Raw genomic sequence first — 19,319 nt, forward strand, 5'->3', positions numbered from 1 at the left:
AGCGCTTTATGCTCCCTTTCAACGACGATCAGGTACGCGTTTGTGCGGTCGCAGAAGAATAGCTCGAATATTGAGCAACCAAAGCCGGTCGGTGAGGTCGTTAGGGTTCGTGAAGCGGCACATCCCATATCTTGACATGTGATTGTGCCGATCTGGACTCGCCCCCAACAAGCAATGCCGTATGCGAACTCATGCACCTCTTACGGCTTGCAGGGATCTAGGGCGCAAGTGCAACAGGAGCGTCAAGCTGATCAATAGATGCTATCGTGACGTCCACCTCTGCATTCTCGGACGCCCTTTGCTTGTGGTTCTGATGGTTTAACTGACTTCCGTTCGTAGAATTTACGAATTTTAGTGTGGCATTAAAGACTACGTGAGATCTATCACAATTGGGGGGGGGGGGGGGGGGGGGGGGAGATGACTGGTGATTTCTGGATCTCGATCTTCCTACTCTGTGCACATGGTGGGCACTGGGAGTTTGGTCCATGCACCTTGTTGCTGAGCCCATCGCTTGACCGTTGCGTGAGATCGACAATGGTGCAGTCTACGTTGGCCAGTGGTCGCTTTGGGCCGCGCGTGAGGTCCGGCTCTCGTCCAATGACTGTACCCAACGGCTTTGTAACAGAGGATGGCGATGTGTCTGGGTGATGATGTCGGTTGTAGTCCGGCAGCTGCAATCGCCTAAATGTTGGACGCGATGGCGTTAATGGAAGCACCGCGTCGGGACGTGGTGCTTTTGATCCACAGCACTGTTTTTTAGACAGAGGATTGATCACATCACGATGGCCGACCATCACCGCATCTTGTCTCTTCGACGATGTGACGGAAGTCGGAGTGTCATCATTCTGAATACGGTTGGCGGCTTTGCGCGAGAGATCTAGAATCGATGACTCCAGGGCTGTGACGGCCTCTTCCTTTACTTTGATATTCTTTGACTTCCTTTTAGTCGGCGCAACAACATCAAGTGTGCCCTGAGGAAGTCCATTCAGGAGAATGCACTCCAGAATTATGCATTCAATCTTCTGTAGGGGATCGTAGGGAGTTCCTTTCTTCTCAAATTTTGACCAGTTTTCGTCTTCTGGCATCAAGCTGATATCCACGTGGGTAATAAAGGCAACGGATTGAACGAAACATTTCTCTCGGACGATTGGGAGGTAGCTTTCGACGCAACATCAAGCCTCGTGTTTGCATTGCGCTGCTCTGGGGTCCTGCAGCGCACGAGTGCTTTTACCAACAATATCGGCGCGATATGTTTCAGGAACTCACGAGTTTGAAAATTGTATCGTTGTCACAGCTCAGTTCGCAATTTTGGCAGGTTGACTTCTTTCTCCCAGCCTCCGCGAAGGCCGCGCAGATTGAAAGCTTGCTCCTGTGTGCTCACAGCTGGATCTTTATATCCAAGGAGCGCCTTCCAAGGCGGAAATGTGTCCGGGACCACGATGCCCTTTCCTTGTGCTTGCAGAGCTGCTTGCAATGATGCTCTCCACATTACTGAGTCTGCATCAAAGTTCAGGCTTTCTCGAATCTCCACAGCTTTGTACACCCTCACCTGATCGTTGACGCGCTTGCCATCTTGCTTGTGTGCTTTGATCAGCATTTGACAGCCGAACATGAAGCAATCGCCATCGTCGCTCCAAACAGCGTCCACGACGCCCAAACGTTGGAGTAATGCGCATTCGGCTTCAGCTTCGCCAGGTGCTTGGTGATGTGGGACTTGGAGTAAATCGAATAACTTGTGCAAAAGCCGGGTCAAATCATCGTCCATCTTGCCTCCTCACACACCCTTGCGCCTCGTCTTCCCCGGCTTTCGTAAGCCATCGGAAACAAAGAGCAACTGAATGTTCAGACGTAGCAAAGCCAGTATTCGCCATAGAATCACTTTCTCCATAGGATTGGCAGCAGGCTCGCCCTGACGAATCTTCTCGATCTGTGCCGGCGTCAGATTGGTGAAACGCCATCCCGCCTCGTCAACAGCGACTCGCAGTGGCCTTTTGTGCTGTGCATAGTGCGCAGCTGCAAGGTCAGCGATGCGACAAACTGTGCCCTCGCCAACCAGATCGCAGAACCTGAGGCTCCGTTAGAGAATTGAGGCGGTATGAAACACCGACTGTTTAATCATCACTTACCCAGAAATGCCCATCGTCAGCAATAATCGGGGGGATCTTGGCAAAATGAGATGCAGTCACTGTATGGCAAATCGTGGTTTTGATCGCTTCGGGCGCTGCTTCGTTATCAGGACTGGAACCTTGCAAGGAACCGAGACACAACGACTGCTCTGACTTTGAAGGATCCTGACCGACTGTCATGAAGGCTGATCAATCCATCGCAGGGGAATTGTGCGATGCTTATGTAGGGTGGAGCGATGCGCACTTGGCAGAGACACTGTTCGAGGTTTGACCAGTGGTGATGTCTCTCTACAGTGGCCTGCATCAAGATCTATGGATGGGGCTAGAATCGGCATCTCCACGTGTGGTGTGTTGCATGTGAATGTCTCGTAGTTGTTTGGTAACCTGGGATGGGAGAACCTCGCGCTAAGTAAACGCGTCGCGTGCTCTCATGTACATTTAGTGAACATCTTCGGCTCCTCCTTTCTGGCACTCGATCGCGTGAAACCCCCGAGCGTCGCCGAGGCTGGCGACCAGAAACATATTACAGTATACACTGCATGTCCGGGCACTCACGGTCATGCGCGATTTGCGGGACGAATCTGTAAAACTCCCCTGTGGAATCCGAAGATCTCAGGTGCGGAACTGGCAGTGAAGACGGGAACAGAAGTCCCCATTGCGGTTTTGTCGCTCCGTGGTTCGCCATCCATTCGACCGAGTTGAGCTCTGAATGTACACACAGTACATACGATGTAGAAGAAGCGAAGGTTATCCTTCTATACCGCTCGTATACGGCGGACATTGCTACTATTTGCTCAAACGATATCGCATTTCGTACATTATATGCAGCATGAGCTTCAATGCGTCTCTCGTTCAACCACTTGGTACTGTACGCGAAGGACTGCGGATACTGTAGGAACGTGAAAGTGTGCGGTGTCGTATTCGTATCGGAATGTATTTGCAACCCGCCTTTATGCTCAAAACGGGTGACGATCATTCTGTAGCGGACGCGACGAACCCGATGACGATCCTCGAAGGGTGACTCTTTTGACGTCTTCCCAACCGCCATCCCCTTGCGACAATACATTGCTGCAATCGTTGTACACACCTAGGTAGTGCGGAAAAGTGACTTCGAGGCGGGACACCATGGTCAATTTAAGATAGAAAAGGTATCTAATGAGATAGCATCATCAAACAGTATGACAATAATAATAATAACCTTGGAAATCAAAGACATTGTGAAGCCTCGAGGGAATTGAATTCCGCTACGAACGGCCATCCTGCATGGCTGACTGGTGCTGCGTTCCAAGATTCCAAGGCCAAGGGGGATGGCATCACTGGGCAGCAATGCGACTGTTCTAATAAAACTTAGACACAGCCCACAGCCCACTCGCGGGCGAACGGTCGGGCGGCGGTTGTGATGGTCGTTCGGCCGACTCGCCCCCCTCTTCCGCCCCTACCAATCAATAGCAATAATACTGTAGAGTAATAATAAAACAACCTGTCTAATGCATGCAGCCCTGGTGATGAAATATCTCTGTAGCAATAACGATGGTTTCGTCACTCTTTCAACCCTACAGCGGCGGCGGGACATGTGCAATCGACATTCGTTGGTACTGAACTGTAGCTGCCCGGGTCGACATGCCCTCCAGTCACACCTGAACATTCCGTAGTCCTGGATTATCGTGCGTACTTCCCAAGTTGCACCCGGCGGTCATCTTCCCGACGCCATCATCACACTGCGTTCGATAGGCCAACACTTTCTTGGACGACTGCATGACCACCTTGGACCCCTCCGCCGCCTTGAAGTCCCTCTCATTGTTGGTCGCACAAGTAACGCCCGCCCGGTGACGGGTGACGTCCGTCATTCACCATGAAGCGCTCCTCGGCGCATTCCTCAATGCACAGCGCTCGCGCCGACTCGCGAGGAAACCGACAATCCGTTCGACGCAACATGTCCTATTCGAAGCGTGTCGTTCCTTCAGAGGAAGCCTACTCCTACGCTCTCAGAGCTGCATATCTATCATATCTGCTGCAACCACGGCAGAAACGGGTTCAGCATGTCGCCAATACGTCGAAACCGATCCAACGATCCACAAGCTCGATCAACGACATGGTCAAAGACTTCAGTCTGATCCGGGATAGCAAGAGCACTCGTTTTCCGCATGGATTTATGGCCGCTTTGGACAAACGCATTACGGGCGTTTTGGTGGGCCAGGAAAAGATGCCAGAATACAACGATCCCCTGATCAAACGTACGTTCGCCACGTTCTTGAACGAGTTCAAGAACCCAACATTCCGCAAGAGCATGGAGAAGGATCGTCGGCCGGAGGATTTGTTGCTCATTTTCTTTTCCAAGGCCACAAGTGAACTTCAGAAGGGCAAGAATTCAGAGGACGATGCATGGAAATTGATGGTCGACCGGCACGTCGCACTGTTCGTCCGCCTGATCAGTAGCACATTGGCCACCAACGATTGGACGAGGGAACGACCAGAATTAAGCAGCAGGCTAAAGACGCTGGAGACGAAGCTGCTGCAGCACGACCAGGATCTCGCGGATTCAAGTCAGAGAGGCGGTGGTCAGGGCGGCACGAGTATCGAAGTGGAGGTCCCACGATCGTATGATGTGAAGGACATGCCGCTGGTTATTCGTGTTTGCCGCATTTTCTCGATCCCTACCGCGCAAGCACAGCAAGATATCGATGCGCGACGCGATCAATGGACAGAAAGGGCGGCTCTAAAAGATCTCAAGGACTATCAAACGAACATGATGCTAGATACCCGGGCGACACTGTCGAAAGATGATTTCGACTTGGACGAGTCATTTGAGATATGGCGCAAGGGCGAATTCCAGGATTTGAGTCAGATGATGCTGGCACTGATACAATCAGATCCGTCTCTGGCGAAAGGCTCTTCCTCAGGTGTGTCCATACTCAAAACACCACAAGGCCACAGCAACAGCGCTTACGGCGATGTTGCAAGATCGTTGTCAGATTCAACTGCGAACCAGGAGTCCGTGTATGGATTCGATCAACCTGTCGACATGAGCGGACTTAGTCTCGGCGACAACTCCCCTCGCGATTCCCACAGTGGTTCAATTGATGGAGGGCGTGCTGACTTCACATTTATTCCACCTGACGTCAGGATGTACTACCGAGCAGTGCTTAAAGAATCTCTGATCCACGATCTGCAGGACGAGGAGCTGCAAGCCTTAGAGGCTTCACCTGCAGCAAAGCTATTATCACGACAGACACAGGATCTCTTGAATGAGCTCGCACTGAGGTGGCGCATTCCTGGCTTCTCACGGACTGTGCTACTGCTCGACGTCGTGCGAGAAAGATTTCAGTATCAGCAAGCTACACTTGACACTGTCGATGCCGCATTCATGTACGCCAAGGAACCTCCCACGGACATCAAGAAAGTCTCAGGCAAAACAGTCGCTACGCCCACATCATCCTCGATGATCGACAGACACAGGTGGACTCTAGCTGATTTCGCCCTCATGCAATCAGTACTCAACAGCGTGCACGACGCCATGCTTCGTGAACTGTACGAGATTTTTCAGCATTGTTACGATGCTAAGCCGCCGAGTATTGGCAGCGTGATGTACATCCTTGAGAACCATATATATGCAGATCCGATGTTCACGCAACAGCAGGATGAGGTGGACGCTTTTGCTCGCCTCATGACTGACCAATTGAGAGTCCGTGCCAAGGGGAAGTACAGCGAGATGCTTGCCAGCATCGTTCCTGACGATTCACAGAGCTGGGAGTTTTACAATGTCATCAAGCTCGGCCAAGCTGTGACCGCACTCTGTCAGAAAATTCAGAAGCGCTACCGACAGAACCCGACGGTCATGGGTGTCAATCCACTGACAGTTCTAGTTGAGGAGATGCTTCCTTCTTACGCGGGCGATGCTAAAGAGCTCATCACACGCATTCTCGAATTATGCCAGGCTAGAGGTGAGGAGGTCCCTGTTCAAGATGGCTTCGAAATGTACAAAGAGCTTGTCGAGATTCGCAAAGTCTCTAACCAAGCGCTTCCCGGCCGTGAGTTCGGATTTCACGTCGAAGGGCATTTGCAAGAATTTGTATGGCGCTGGATCGCCATGACAGACTCCAAGCTGCAAGATTGGATCGAGGGCGCTGTAACACACGATGACTTCCAAACACGGCAGGACCCTCACGCTCGGGAGCGTGGGGACTCACCAACAGACGATGAGCGACATTCACAAAGTGCCGTGGACGTGTTCAGGATATTCAATCAAAGCATTGATCAAATCATCCAGCTTAGCTGGGATGATGACCTCCAGTATGCAAAATTCATGACAGCTATCAGCAAGTCGGTGAGCAAAGGAGTTATGAAATATTGTGAGCTGCTGGAGAAGAAATTCATTCTGGAGATGGACCGTCAGACACCGGAACAGGAAGCTCGGGCTCAGCAATCCTCGCGTGATAAATGGATCGCAGCAGCGCGAGATTGGACGACGGGTGCCGCCTCCGCCAATAAGATTGAGCCCTTCCAGTTCTGGCCTGAAAGCTTCGTCAAAATCAATGATGTTGAGTACGCAACATTACAGCTCGACAAAGTTGAGCACGAGATGAACGTAGATGCTTGCGTCGCCGCCATTCAGAAGCATGAGCCCACCCCTCCTCCAAGCCTCAAACGTCGTGCTGAGAGCAAGAACACATTTACTATCAAGATCATCGAGGCAGAAGACCTCAAAGCAGGAGACATCAATGGGTTGAGTGATCCTTATGTTGTATTGGGTGACGAGTATCAGAAGCGTTTAGCAAAAACAAAAACAGTGTACCAAAGTCTTAGTCCTCGATGGGACGAAACGGTGGACATCATGGCGACTGGCGCTCTAAACATCATTGCGACTGTGTGGGACTGGGATGCTATCGGTGATCACGACTGTCTTGGGCGAACAAGTCTCAAGCTCGACCCAACGCACTTCAACGACTACCTCCCTCGAGAATACTGGCTTGACCTTGACACACAAGGACGTGTGCTTGTTCGCGTCAGTATGGAGGGCGAGCGCGATGACATCCAGTTCCACTTCGGCAAGGCGTTCCGCACATTGAAGCGGACACAAAGAGACATGACGCGCAGGGTAACGGACAAATTGTCGGCGTATATTCAACAATGTCTGTCACGGCGGACTCTGAAAGCACTGACTGCTGGCGCAACCATTGGCGGAGTATCGATAAATAGCATGCGAGGGTACTTCTCGAAAGTATCTGGTCAAGTCTCTGGTCGGCCGATGTCCGTCCAGCCTCAACCTATACAGCCGATCAGCCCAGAGGCTGCAGGAAACGCACTCAAGCCTTTGTTGCAGTACTTTGACGACAACTTTGCCATCATGAAGCAAACGCTGACAGACGGTGCGATGATAATGGTCATGACGCGACTATGGAAGGAGGCTCTGGTCACTATCGAAAGTCTTCTTGTTCCGCCGTTGAGTGACAAACCCTCGTCACAAAAGCCCTTGAGCCAGCAAGAAGTTGATATTGTGTACAAATGGCTGCAGGTAAGTCAATCGATAGCATCTGCATGCTTAGACTAGAGCTAATTTGGGGCCTGACAGATTCTCTTTGACTTCTTCCACGCCTATGACCACGAGAACAAAGTCGCTGAAGGCGTGCCCATGGACATCCTCAAATCTCCCAAATACCACGACTTGCAAAATCTCAACTTCTTCTATTTCGAATCTAGCGACAACCTCATCCGCACTTCGGAAGCAATGGCCAGCGCAACCGCGAGCCGTCAGCAAGAGACCGTCGCTCGAGCTAATCGAATGTCTGCTCCTGCAGGCTCTTTTAGCCTTCAAAACCTTCCTCCTCTAGGAATGCGTCGCAGCAAGTCTATTCTGTTCCAGCGTAATCTAGGCACGATGCGCCAAGTGAAAGAAGAAAAGCGCAAAGAAGCACAAGCCGATCCCAGCGACGACATGATTCTGCGAATCCTGCGCATGCGACCCGAGGCAGAGAGGTATCTCAAAGACCGCAGCCGACAAAAGGAGCGCCTGGCTGCGGCTGCAGCTGCCGAAGCCATCGTCAGACAGAGTCTACAGGCGAGTCGCCAGTCCAACCACCTCCACAGCAGCTCCGTGTCATCCGCGGGACCGCGCGCGGGTAACAAGGGAATCTCACGAAGGTGGGACACAATTCGTGAATAAAACGCTACTCGAGAGATGCGAAACGATGCTATGATCGCTTGAAGCGCGTCTTCTTTGGTTTTACATATGCCTATTGACCGAATCCCTCCGACCTCGTTGATCCATCTCACGAGTATGGCGTTAAAGGGCAATGAGGGAAATGCGTCTCCTAATCTCGTAAGGACAGGCGTCTTGTTGTGTGCGATTATCATGATTGAACTACACGACTCGGTCTGCCTTGGTGTGTCGGTGTAGGATGATGTACTGTTTTGATTGTACTGTTCTTGATAATAATACTTTCAAATTTAATGCCTTTATTGTTTGATTGTGGACACATGACAAAGCTAATCATCGTGACCACTTCGTCTATTGCAATGCGTGATGTGACATTCATCAAATGGAATAGATTCGAATCTGGCCTAATACATCGCGGTAAGTTTCCAGCCTACCTCCCTTACTCTGACTGCAGTAAATGCTGCCAAAGCAAAGGCGTAACATAGCGCCGTGAATATGACCACACCCCAGTACTGGTCATTACATGCCGTGACCAATGCTCCTGCGATTGGGACGCCTGTGAGCGTTCCAAAGGCGACGATCAAATAGCAAGTCGCATAGTACCGGCCGTAGTCTTCAGTGTCGCACTGCATGCCAACACAGACGGGCGTCAAACTGATGTTCGAGCCAGATGCGAAACCCATTACAACGGCGTATGTCACCGTCAGACCGAAAATCGCGCTTTGATGGGCTCCCTCCGCCACGTCGGGCAATGTGGAAAGGATCGTTGCAGGGAGCCACAGCGCAACTGTCGATCCTACGCAGAGGATCGTAGCGACGATCATGGTGTTGAAGCGGCCTGCATAATCGGCAATGACACCAGGGGCCCAGCGGCCCAACACCGAGCCTGCGTTGAAGATGGCAATGATTTGGTAGGCGAATGCTGAGCTCATGGCTCCTGAATTGAGAGAGTAGATGGTGAGGTACGAGATGGGGACGAAGAGGCCCCATTCCAGGAAGTATGTGCCGACCGTGACGAGGAAGAAGTTCAGTCGACCGAGGATGAAGAAGTCGATCTTGACGCTTTTGCCGGGGACTTTGGGCAGCCTAGAGCGTACCAGTGCGATGCAGATGACGAACAGCACCAGACTGATGAAGCCCTGAATCCGCGTCGTCCACGCCCAGCCAACTTTGGAGAAAAGTGCCTGTTGCACCAATGGGAACACAATACCTCCCAGAGCACCGCCACATGACGCGATGCCAGTAGCAGTGCCGCGTTTCTTATTAAAATAGTGACCGATCGCAGCAATCGTTGGTGTGAAGATCAGCGCCGTTCCAAAGCCTCCAATCACGCCCAACACTATGATGAAGTGCCAGTACTGCGTACAGCTCCCCAGGAGGAACAGGCAGAGCAAGGTAAGGACGGCTCCACCAGTGAGCAAGAGCCGCGGACCATGAGCGTCGAACACTGGACCAATCTGGACTCCGGCGCCGAACGAGAGGAAGACGTAGAGACTCACGATCCATCCCACATCGCTCTCGGAATAATTGGAAAGTTGATGCTCCAGGAGATACGCTTGATAGACACCGATGGCATTCAGGATACCGGAGATGGTGAACAGGCCACAGAAGGAGCCGAACACGACCAACCAAGCCTGCAAGCCGCCCTCAGGGTAGGTGACTTCAATCCGCTCATCGCCATTTCGCGACGGTGGCGTAGACGATCCGATGGGCGATTTTTCTGTATCAGCTTCTATCGGAGTGGCGACTCCACTAGATTTCTTCTCGGCGTGCTCAGAGCCTCCTCCGTCCAGGGACCCTGAGCTTGGTGGTGGGCATGGAAGACATTTTCCAGATGTCGGTATGCTCATCCCACTGCTTGGAAAGTTCTGCAGGGACAGCTCGTGGCAGTTGACCAGGACTACTCGGGTGTCTTGTTGGTCACGTCAGACCCGACAAGGCGAAAATAACGCAAAGAAAATTGATTGGCCACCAGGTCGTGGTGTTGGAGTCTATCGACCTCTAAGGAAGTTTGTGTCGTTCTGGGCCTGGACGATATATGTATACATGCACTCCATGCCGCTCAACGACCCCACGCATTCGGACTTCGTCTCGGACGAGATGTAGTAATGAAAAGGCGAAGTTGCGTAGCAGTAGCAGCGCTAGGCCTTTGACGAAAAATTACGCTCGACGTGCGCATCAATTGAGACAAATTCTACCAAGATTTATTTCTAAGCAGGGCAATCTCTGCATCGAGGGGCTTAATGGATGGGATATCTTGCTCGAAACATAACGTGTGATGGTCGCGCCCTTCTACATGGGCCCTTCTGTCCGGACGTTACGACGGGTGGGACAATTTTGAAGCGAAAACATCGCCAGCACCTGGACAGTTTCTAAACTTGCTCAAGCGGTAATGAAAAGCCGGCTTGGCAGGCACCGGATCCATCTGTTATGCAGAAGTTCGATTACTAATCGATACGTGATTTTCCTGATGACTAATCAAAACATAATCTGACTGATGACTAACACATCAACCTCTCATCTTCACTCCCTTCTTGTTTGCTCCACGTTGCTCTTGTCATCGAATCTATCGAATAGCACCATCATGTATGCAGGTGCCCACATGACAGAGGCACGACCGTCAATGTGTGCTCATCAACAAATTTCGTTCCCATGCATTTATACTACTCGCCCCTTCTCCTCTAATGGCGAATTCAGACAAGTGAATCAACATACAGCGCACAGAAATTTTTTGAAATGGTCTTTTATTGCAACAAAATCATATTTACTCGACAAATGACAAAACAAAAACAGCTCGCATCTCTATCTATATCCTTCGCAAACATGGTGCCATCAAACAAAAACAGTCATAATCTATGTTCATCTCGAGATGTTTCGCGAAACGGATGTGTACGTTCTGGGACGAGCTCAATGAGCGCTGGCGGTTGGGGTCTTGCTGGCTTTGCTGATGCGGGTTTTGCTGACACGGCTGGCGGACTTGGTAGCACGGCTCGGTCTGCTCGTAACAGATTGGGTGGACTTGGCAGTGACCTGCGGAACGTGAGCCGTCTTGAAGACCGAGACTGTTTGTGTTGCAGTGGCATAGCTGATGATTATGGTGGTCGTTTGGCCATTGCCCAAGAGATGGGTGACGGTCTCGGTCGCGTACGGTACGGACGGGTCGGCGATCTCAGTCACGTATGTCACGGACGGGTCGATGATTACAGTCGGGTATGGCTCGGATGAATCGGTGGCCAGGTACACGTACGCTGTGGTCACCTCGGTCACGGTCGCGTACGGCACGGACGGATCAGCGTTCGGGCAGAAGGTGGCGGTGGCAACCTCGGTTACGGTCACGGTGGTCGGGGCCGGGCAAGTATTGCCTGCGGGGCTGAATCCACCAGGCACAGTGACTGTTGAGGTCTGTTGAGCCGGGCTAAATCCACCAGTCACGGTGACTGTTGAGCCTTGTTGAGCCGGGTTGAATCCACCAGGCACAGTTACCGTTGAGGTCTGTTGAGCTGGGCTAGGACCAGCGCCGCCTGTCGATGGAGTCTCAAAGTCAGGCGCGGTGGTAGGTTCGGCGGTGGCGGGAGTGGCAGTGTACGTGACCGTCTCGACAGTGTTTCCGCCGGCAGTAGCAGTCACAGTGAATGTGACGGGGTCGGCGGTGATTCCATTGCTAGCGGGAGTGATAGTGAGTGTGACGGGGTCGGCGGTTGTGACGTGGCCGGCGGGAGTAGTAGTAACTGTGACCGGGTTGGCAGCAGTACCATGAACGGTGGGAGTGACTGTGACCGTGACAGGGTCTAATGTGTTCCCGTGACCGGTAGGAATAACTGTGATTGTGACAGGCTCGGCAACACTAGTCGGGATTACAGTGTATGTAACTGTGTATGTAACCGTCTCTGCAGTTGTTAGAACACTGGTGGGTGCGACAGTAACTGTGACGGGGTCGGCGGTGGTGCCATCAACGGTAGGAGTGACGGTGACGGTGACGGGGTCGGCGGTGATTTGAGCAGCGGTGGGGGTGACAGTGTATGTGACAGTGTATGTGACGGTCTCGTCAGTAGGCTGACCACTGATAGGAGCGACGGTTTGTGGGACAGGCTTGGTCGTGGTAGTCACAGATTGTGGGATGGGTCTGGTAACGGTGATAGCAGTGACTGAGGTCCTGGTGATCCGAGTCCTAGATACAGGCTCGCTTGCAGAGCTGACGGATTTCGCCGTGGTCTTCACAGAGTGCGGAATGGGCTTAGTAACAGTGACGGCAACCACCGAGGTTCTCGTGACTCGCGTTGTGGAGTTCGGCTTGCTCGCAGATTTGACAGGCTTGCTAGCGGACCGGGTGTTGTTGTTGCTCGGGCGAGGACCAGAAGTTCCACTCGGCTTGACCGGCTTGGCTGTAAGGCTAGCAGGCTTGCTCGAAGTTTTGCTCGAGCTTACGACAGATTTGGTGGCGGGCTTGTTGACGGAAATTGAGACAGGGTTCTTTGTAGTATTGCTCACAGAAGTCAAGGTAGGCTTGTTTGCAGAGCTATTCGTTGACGTCAAGGCAGGCTTGTTCGCGGAGCTGTTCATGGAGGTCAAAGCAGGCTTGTTCGCGGAGCTGTTCGTGGAGGTCAAGGCAGGCTTGTTCGCGGAGTTGCTTGGGTTCGGAACATTTGTTCTGGTCTTCTGAGTAGCCGATGCAGAGGTAACTTTCTTGGTTGTGGGCTGGACAACACCTCCGCTGCTGTTGTTGCTCACGTTTGATGACGTCTTGATAACGGGAGGCTTATCCTGAAACGTGCTTGGGCCGCGAGCAGGCTGAGTGACAGATGTTGTCGGAGAATTCGTGAAAGCCGCCGGTGACCTCGTGCTGGTCGCAAGTGCTGGAGGAGGTTGGATGATCGTTGTTGTCGGGCTCGGTCGAGAATCAGACGGACTGCCGATCGCTACGCTCCGCTTCACAGGGCGAACTGCAGAAGCCGTTCCTAGCAGAGCAAGGAAGAGGATGGATGAATGCATCGCGACTGTGATTGAAAATCAACAGATGATGAGTTGACAAGCTTTTGATGTATGAATGAATAGTAGCAATCGCAGGCAGTCACAAAGAATTGATCTGCTTGAGATGATGAATGAGGATGATCTCAAGACTGAATTGTTTTCAAAACTTGTGAACAGCGCATCGTCGACTCATATATACATGAAGTCGCAGGGCGAGGAGACGATGCCATCGGACGTCTGCGCCGCAGCACCACGACACCGCTGATCTCGACGACCATCAGCTGCGCCTCTAACACAACCATCCATGTCAATCAGAGTAGTGCCTCGCATCAGCATCGTTGCATGAGGATAGTAGTTACTGGCATGCATTATTCCTGAGCCGAATGCATCTGTTCCTGGGTTAGCGGCGAGCTAAAATTCGGAGGGGTTGGGTTTGGTGTTCGCGTATAGTGCAGTACAAGTCTCACGACTCAGCCCGACGCCGCATCGTTAAGGTGGGACGTCCACCTGCTTAGAATAACCCCGACAGAAGGAAATTTCAGCAACCTCAGGCTTCGAATGTCGTTGTCATCTTAAGGTTAGCATGGTGAAACTTTCGAATAGCGTTGTCGTGGCGAGGTTATCATGGTGAAACCAACCCAGCACGACTTTCTAGCCCTTCTCAGCATTGATGTTCGTAATTAGCAGCAGCTAGGCTGAATCGGGCAGACAACGAACGCCACACAAGCTTGTTCAAACACTGTGCCATATTTCATTCGGATCGTCCTGTTATGTTGCTGACGACGGCACAGGTGTGGCACATGTAATGGAGAAAACTTTCTGCGAGACCCCAGCTCTCGAATGCGTCTGCTTTGCGATCGTGATGCTGAGCAGTGAATGCGAGCCCTTGCGTATGTTCATGTCGTCGTCGTCATCATCATCGCTGGATTCTGGTGATCTTGGCTGCCAACAACGACGGACTCACAATAAATGAGCCTTGCTTATTGGTAGAAGCGTGCTGGTTTAGCACGCTTGGAGTAGGGTGCTTCAGTTCCCCTCATGTTATGGCCTTTCTGATCTGTCCCATTGCAATATTCCTGGTATGGTAGACATGACCCAGTGACGAACAATTCTGGAAACCCCTGCCTACGGAGTCGACCAGCATCTTGACCTTCTTGCCAAATCGCCGTCGTTTGTATCGCATCATCTTCCTGTGTGCGCAATTGTGTGGCGCGCCCTAATCGGAATGCAAGCCTAGACCATATCGCCCTCGGAAAAAGTCCAACAAAACGCCGTCAAGCGGCGCAGGATATTGCTCTAGCTCGACCTCGATCGCTTGGAGATTCTCTGACCTCCGATGGCATACCTAAGCAGGCTTGTGAGAATGGTCGACAGAGGCAGGCGAAGTGCGGCATCGACGAGAGTTCTATTGTTGTGCCTTGCCATGCATCGCGCTATCATTGTCATCGAACAACGGACGCCAGTCATCACACACCACGACGATGGTGCAATGGTCCGTAGATCGGTTGATGAGCCTTTTGCACACCCATGATGTGGATGTCTGTTCAGCACATCAAATTTTAGAAACCCGTGTTGGCTGCGTGGTGACAACGTTGCCTGTGCCTTTCATTCGAACTCGTTTGGTGTGCATATGCACGTAGTGCGTCTCTCGCATTCGCTATGTACACATGACAGAGCCTATGTGCTAGCAACTCAAGTACAGTGGGAACGAATCTACAGCATTGCGAGGACCGCGGCACGGCGATTTCTCTCGGTACTCTGCTCGCATTCAAGCCGTATCGAGAGGGAGCGGAGTCGTTCATGCTTGGCTACACACCAGCAGCTCTTCTTCACGGGCATGACATGAAGCGACCTCGGAACTTTGGCCACTACATGCTTGTGAAAATTTCACGGATTTCGGACACTCAAGCTGTTGCCGACGAGAAGCCGAAGTTCAATCCTCCAGGAGATCTAACGAACTGCTCATGGTGCTTTCTCCATATCGAGGCGTAAGAACCAAAGTTTGTCGTGATTGTTGTAGTGATTTTGGTGGGGACCCCGCAAGTGCGAAGAGAGTGCTATTGTAAGCCCACAGTAGAGGCACTTGGCTCCGAAGGACTACGCAAGTGCGTGCGATTGTTATCAAGCGGAGGATAGTAGGAAGCAACAGTGAGAGCACGACCCGATGCCAGCAAACTTCAGACGGATTTGTTCATGTGCGCGTAGACAGGTCGTCGCGAATGTGGGATGCCGATGGGGAAGAGGAAACGGCTGTAATTTTGACCATCAGACCGCTGTCGTTGTAATGTCTGTCCCACGTGTGGAAATGCGGAGACTTCGAATTGTTCCGCTCCAGATAAGTAGCCTACCTAGGGAGGGACAGGACAGGGATCGGGGCGTCGGTCCGACAGCTTCACAAAGAAGCTGTTGTTCTACTCTACTTTCTCTACCTGCTACAATTCGATACATCGCACGTGCTATAAGGCGATAGGCATCGATTCTACGTCCTCTCTACCTAAAAGGCTCGTATCTAAAGGAAGAAGTCGACTTCGAACCACATCCACGACATACCTACCAAGGTGGGTACCTCAAGGAATGTCAAATTAGTCATCAGAAATGACTCCCATGGAATTAGTCATCTGAGGGCCCCGTCCAATTCGGCTGATGCCTCAGCTGTATACAGGTGTGCCCGCCCAACGTCCACTTTTCTAAGGGTTTGGGCTATCTTCAGGGTTACCAGTCAAGAAGGTTTTCCACTCTTGGTGTCGTCCGAACTTATCAAACTAACAGAAATGGCAGTCTGCAGACATTTTATGTTTCTGTAAAAGAGCTCATTATCAGCTCCTCGTGGATCATAGTACCGTGCCACGTATGGCATGAGCTAATAACCGGGAGACTCGGGATAACGAGCTTGGACTGAACTTCACCAAGAAATCCGGCAACCGCTCACCAGGGACTCAACGGCAAAGCCTTTCACATGCGGAGTAAGACATTGTCATATGTGCCTTGCTGGGTTGGCATTACGTGCAATTTTGAATGTCTCGCACAATCAACTACGGTGAGGTGAAGGTCACCCGCCGACATTCCCTACCACCGCGGCAACATACAGCCAATAGGTATCTTCCAACTTTCTTGCGGTGGAGGTTATGCCTTGGCTTTACAACACTTGTTGCTGAACAGGCTTGTCTTTAACGCGACCAACTATCGAAGGAACGACCCGAAGTGAATGGTCAAACGCTGCTCCTCTCGGGTCGAGCAATTGAGACCCAAGTGGCTAATGGCTCAACCCGATTGCCACATACCGTGAACCTGGAGAGCACGCGAATTTGGTGACGCATGTCGCTCTGGCCAGGGCGAAGAGATGAGTCCAGGAAGTACATGGCCGCTCTGTAGGAACGGTGAAGAAATGTAACGGTGAAGAAATGTGCACTGTTGGTTGTTCTGCCCAAGACATCAAACTTCATGCTCATATTGTGGTAATGTGTCCCGCATAGGTTCTGAATGACCCAATGATAGCGGTCAACTACAGGAACGTCAGATGCTTACATTCATACATTTAGTGAACATGATCATGTAGCACTTGTGGAGAAGCGATGGTAGAAAGCAGCTTAAAGCACGCGAAAAATCAGAATAATTGTATTGCATCTCTTCCGATGGGGCCAACCTGGTCCCTAGAAACGATCGATCATGATCCAAAAACATTGCGGTGCATAAACGGGAAGCACGCATTAGATGCCTGCTGGACGCAGTGAAGCCCTCAACTCGAAAATCATAAACGCCGGCAAAACAAGCTGGTCGCAAAATCCAACTCCCCCTTTGCCAATATCCGTAAAATCATACGCAGGCCATGATCATGGACCTTATCGTCCAAAATGACAGAGATGAAGTCACGTGAATCGCAAACCATGGAATAATGACAAGAAAGACGTAGCAAGCACTCGATCGGGGCACTCATCGGATCGTGGTCGCCTTGGTCAGGCTAGCCTTGGCAGTGCTGGCGCTGCCAGAGATCATGCTGCTAGAGCCAGGTTTCTTCTCGAAGATCTTCCAGAACTTGAGCGACTCGTCAGCAGCCGCAGTGGCGAGCATTTGACCGTCGGGGGAAAGTGCTGAGTGCAAAACACGCGACTCGTGGGCTGGGATCTCGATGTTCTTGACCAAGGTAGGGTAGCTCCAGATCGACAGGCTGTTGTCGGGGAATCCAGATGATGACACGATCTCCTTGTAGCCCAAGCTCCATCGAAGAGAAGTCACCTGGCTGCCGGTGTCGATGCTGTTGACACGTGCGCCAGATGTCGTGTTCCAGAAGTGGATTTGTCGGTCGTGGGAGCCTCCGCCGGTGGCGAGGAGGTTTGATTGCCATGGGCACCAGGCCAGAGCCTTGACCGCAGCCTTGTGGTTGGTCTTCTGGAACTTAGGTGCAGTCAATTGACGGGCATCCCAGATGGTGACGAGGTTGTCGTTGCCACCAGTCGCGAGCTGAGCGCCATCGGCGCGCCATTCGAGACCGCAGACCTCGGAGGTGTGCGAGACGAGCTCAGCAACCTTGTGCTGGGCGATGCGGACATCATGGTTGTAGACAAGGCCGGAGCGGGCGCCGGTGGAAAGAATGTGCTTGTTCCAGCCCATAGCGCTGACACGGGTGTCGTGGCCGTACATAGAGCGGAGCTTGGTACCGTCTTCGACATCCCAAATTTGAACTTCACCTGTGCCAAGGCCAGCAGCAACGTAGGCACCGTCTGCGCTCCACTTGACGGAGGAGATGTAGGTGTCCTCGGGGCACTCGAGAAGGCTAGCGACGGAGCCGGACTCAGCGGACCAGACGTACACGTTGCGCTCGAGACCAATGGCGACCTGGTTTCCAGATGACCAGTCAAGAAGGTTGAGGTAGTAGTCGTCAACAAGACCAGGAGCGTCAAGAACTCGCTCTGGGGCAGTGAGGACACGGCGGCGGAATTGGGAAGCAGAGGCCGCGGCAGGCTTGAGAGGGCGGTTGTATTGTGATCGGAGGTCGATAGGGCGGGAGGACTCAGGAGCAGCAGGCTTGAAGGCAAGGATACGTTGCTTCATGCTGACACCGCAAGCCTCAGCAACTGATTGCTGGTAGGCAAGGGTGTTAGGGCTGCGCTTCGCCTGTGGCTCGTCCTCGTTATCGTCCAGGTTGAGGTTGTCGAAGTTGAGAGAAGATACAATGTCCGAGGAGGATTGTGGTCGGCCAAGGTCAAACGCGTTGGTAATGCTCGATGCAAGAGCTACCGACCCATCGTTCGCGCTTGACTTGGGCCGACGTCCGGGAGTGCGCTCGTTGTCGAGTCTGAGAGCGGCCCCGGAAGTAGAAATGGCCTCGCTGGCGTCACGGTTTGGAATAAACCGATCAGCAGCATTGTAGTAGACCTTGCTCTGGTTCCGCTTGGGTGTGCGGTGGACCGAGCCTGAGCGACCGCTTCTTGACCTTGAAGGTGTGTTCTTTGTGGAGGTTGCGGTGCTCGGCCGGGGACCAGTTCCGGCGAGTGTGTACTCGCTTGTGATGTGGTCGAGTCTTCGCGGCGACTGTGTCGCTCGGCTGGCAATGTTGGACTTAGGAGAGTCGCGCACATTGGTCTTGGATACCGATCGCGAGAACTTTGAGAGCAAGTTCACGTTGCCATGGTGGATGCTTTCTGTCTGCTCCCGGACAGCCTGAGTGCGAGGCGTCTTTGGTGAGGGAGTCAGAGGAATACGACCACCAGCGAGGCGTGTGGAGAAGATGCCATCACGGCGAGATTTGATTGGTGTATATACTGATGCAGTTGCCATATCCGCTTAAATTGGGTTGGTTGGTCGTCGTCGAAAATGCTGTAGATGGCCCAGTGAAGGGATCCGGTTAGTAAGGTTGCGAATGATTTGCAGTATGCCGTTGATGGAATTGGAGCAGAGAAGCCGAGAGGCTTTGAGAGTATGTTTGAGCTAGTAGATTGTAGATTGTGGGTGAAGAAAGGGAACAAAAAGATGTGAATCTCGCGGTCATGTCGACCATTTTGAAGTGCAAATACCACTAGTGACGCTGGCCCAGCAACCGCACGGTGGACTCTCCGCGGGACAAGTGTGCCTGC

General features: G+C 52.2%; 5 protein-coding genes across 5 annotated transcripts; 1 reads left to right on the forward strand and 4 right to left on the reverse strand.

Annotated features, from left to right (window-relative positions):
• Positions 1-217: 217 nt before the first annotated feature.
• On the reverse strand, positions 218-2,306 carry K489DRAFT_368478 (PIN domain-like protein; the record flags this gene model as incomplete). The annotated part of the gene is made up of 5 exons (XM_033602954.1): positions 218-369; positions 452-1,089; positions 1,293-1,713; positions 1,783-1,996; positions 2,127-2,306. The coding sequence occupies 5 exons, from the start codon at positions 2,304-2,306 to the stop codon at positions 218-220; spliced, it is 1,605 nt and encodes a 534-aa protein (XP_033462336.1).
• A 171-nt stretch (positions 2,307-2,477) lies between these two features.
• Positions 2,478-3,332, reverse strand: K489DRAFT_154427 (uncharacterized protein). Its single transcript, XM_033599244.1, has one exon. It carries the CDS (start codon positions 3,190-3,192, stop codon positions 2,650-2,652), a length of 543 nt encoding a protein of 180 aa, XP_033462337.1. The 5' UTR covers positions 3,193-3,332; the 3' UTR covers positions 2,478-2,649.
• A 322-nt stretch (positions 3,333-3,654) lies between these two features.
• Positions 3,655-8,591, forward strand: K489DRAFT_377850 (uncharacterized protein). Its single transcript, XM_033604255.1, has 2 exons — positions 3,655-7,638; positions 7,696-8,591. The coding sequence occupies exons 1-2, from the start codon at positions 3,979-3,981 to the stop codon at positions 8,284-8,286; spliced, it is 4,251 nt and encodes a 1,416-aa protein (XP_033462338.1). The 5' UTR covers positions 3,655-3,978; the 3' UTR covers positions 8,287-8,591.
• Positions 8,536-10,395, reverse strand: K489DRAFT_154463 (MFS general substrate transporter). The gene has a single exon (XM_033599245.1). The coding sequence runs from the start codon at positions 10,128-10,130 to the stop codon at positions 8,685-8,687; it is 1,446 nt and encodes a 481-aa protein (XP_033462339.1). The 5' UTR covers positions 10,131-10,395; the 3' UTR covers positions 8,536-8,684.
• A 6,286-nt stretch (positions 10,396-16,681) lies between these two features.
• Positions 16,682-19,197, reverse strand: K489DRAFT_377853 (WD40 repeat-like protein). Its single transcript, XM_033604256.1, has one exon. The coding sequence runs from the start codon at positions 19,021-19,023 to the stop codon at positions 17,179-17,181; it is 1,845 nt and encodes a 614-aa protein (XP_033462340.1). The 5' UTR covers positions 19,024-19,197; the 3' UTR covers positions 16,682-17,178.
• Between the last annotated feature and the right edge of the window lie 122 nt (positions 19,198-19,319).

This window comes from Dissoconium aciculare (assembly GCF_010015565.1).
Source record: "Dissoconium aciculare CBS 342.82 unplaced genomic scaffold K489scaffold_3, whole genome shotgun sequence".
NCBI classification, from domain to species: Eukaryota; Fungi; Ascomycota; class Dothideomycetes; order Mycosphaerellales; family Dissoconiaceae; genus Dissoconium; species Dissoconium aciculare.

What these genes read in the sequence shown, in the direction of transcription:
- K489DRAFT_154427 (XM_033599244.1), bottom strand. Translation starts at nt 3,192, where the DNA reads ATGTATTGTCGCAAGGGGATGGCGGTTGGGAAGACGTCAAAAGAGTCA.
- K489DRAFT_377850 (XM_033604255.1), top strand. Translation starts at nt 3,979, where the DNA reads ATGAAGCGCTCCTCGGCGCATTCCTCAATGCACAGCGCTCGCGCCGAC. An exon ending in TTGTGTACAAATGGCTGCAG is followed by an intron (nt 7,639 to 7,695) that starts GTAAGTCAATCG and finishes GGGGCCTGACAG; the next exon opens with ATTCTCTTTGACTTCTTCCA.
- K489DRAFT_154463 (XM_033599245.1), bottom strand. Translation starts at nt 10,130, where the DNA reads ATGAGCATACCGACATCTGGAAAATGTCTTCCATGCCCACCACCAAGC.
- K489DRAFT_377853 (XM_033604256.1), bottom strand. Translation starts at nt 19,023, where the DNA reads ATGGCAACTGCATCAGTATATACACCAATCAAATCTCGCCGTGATGGC.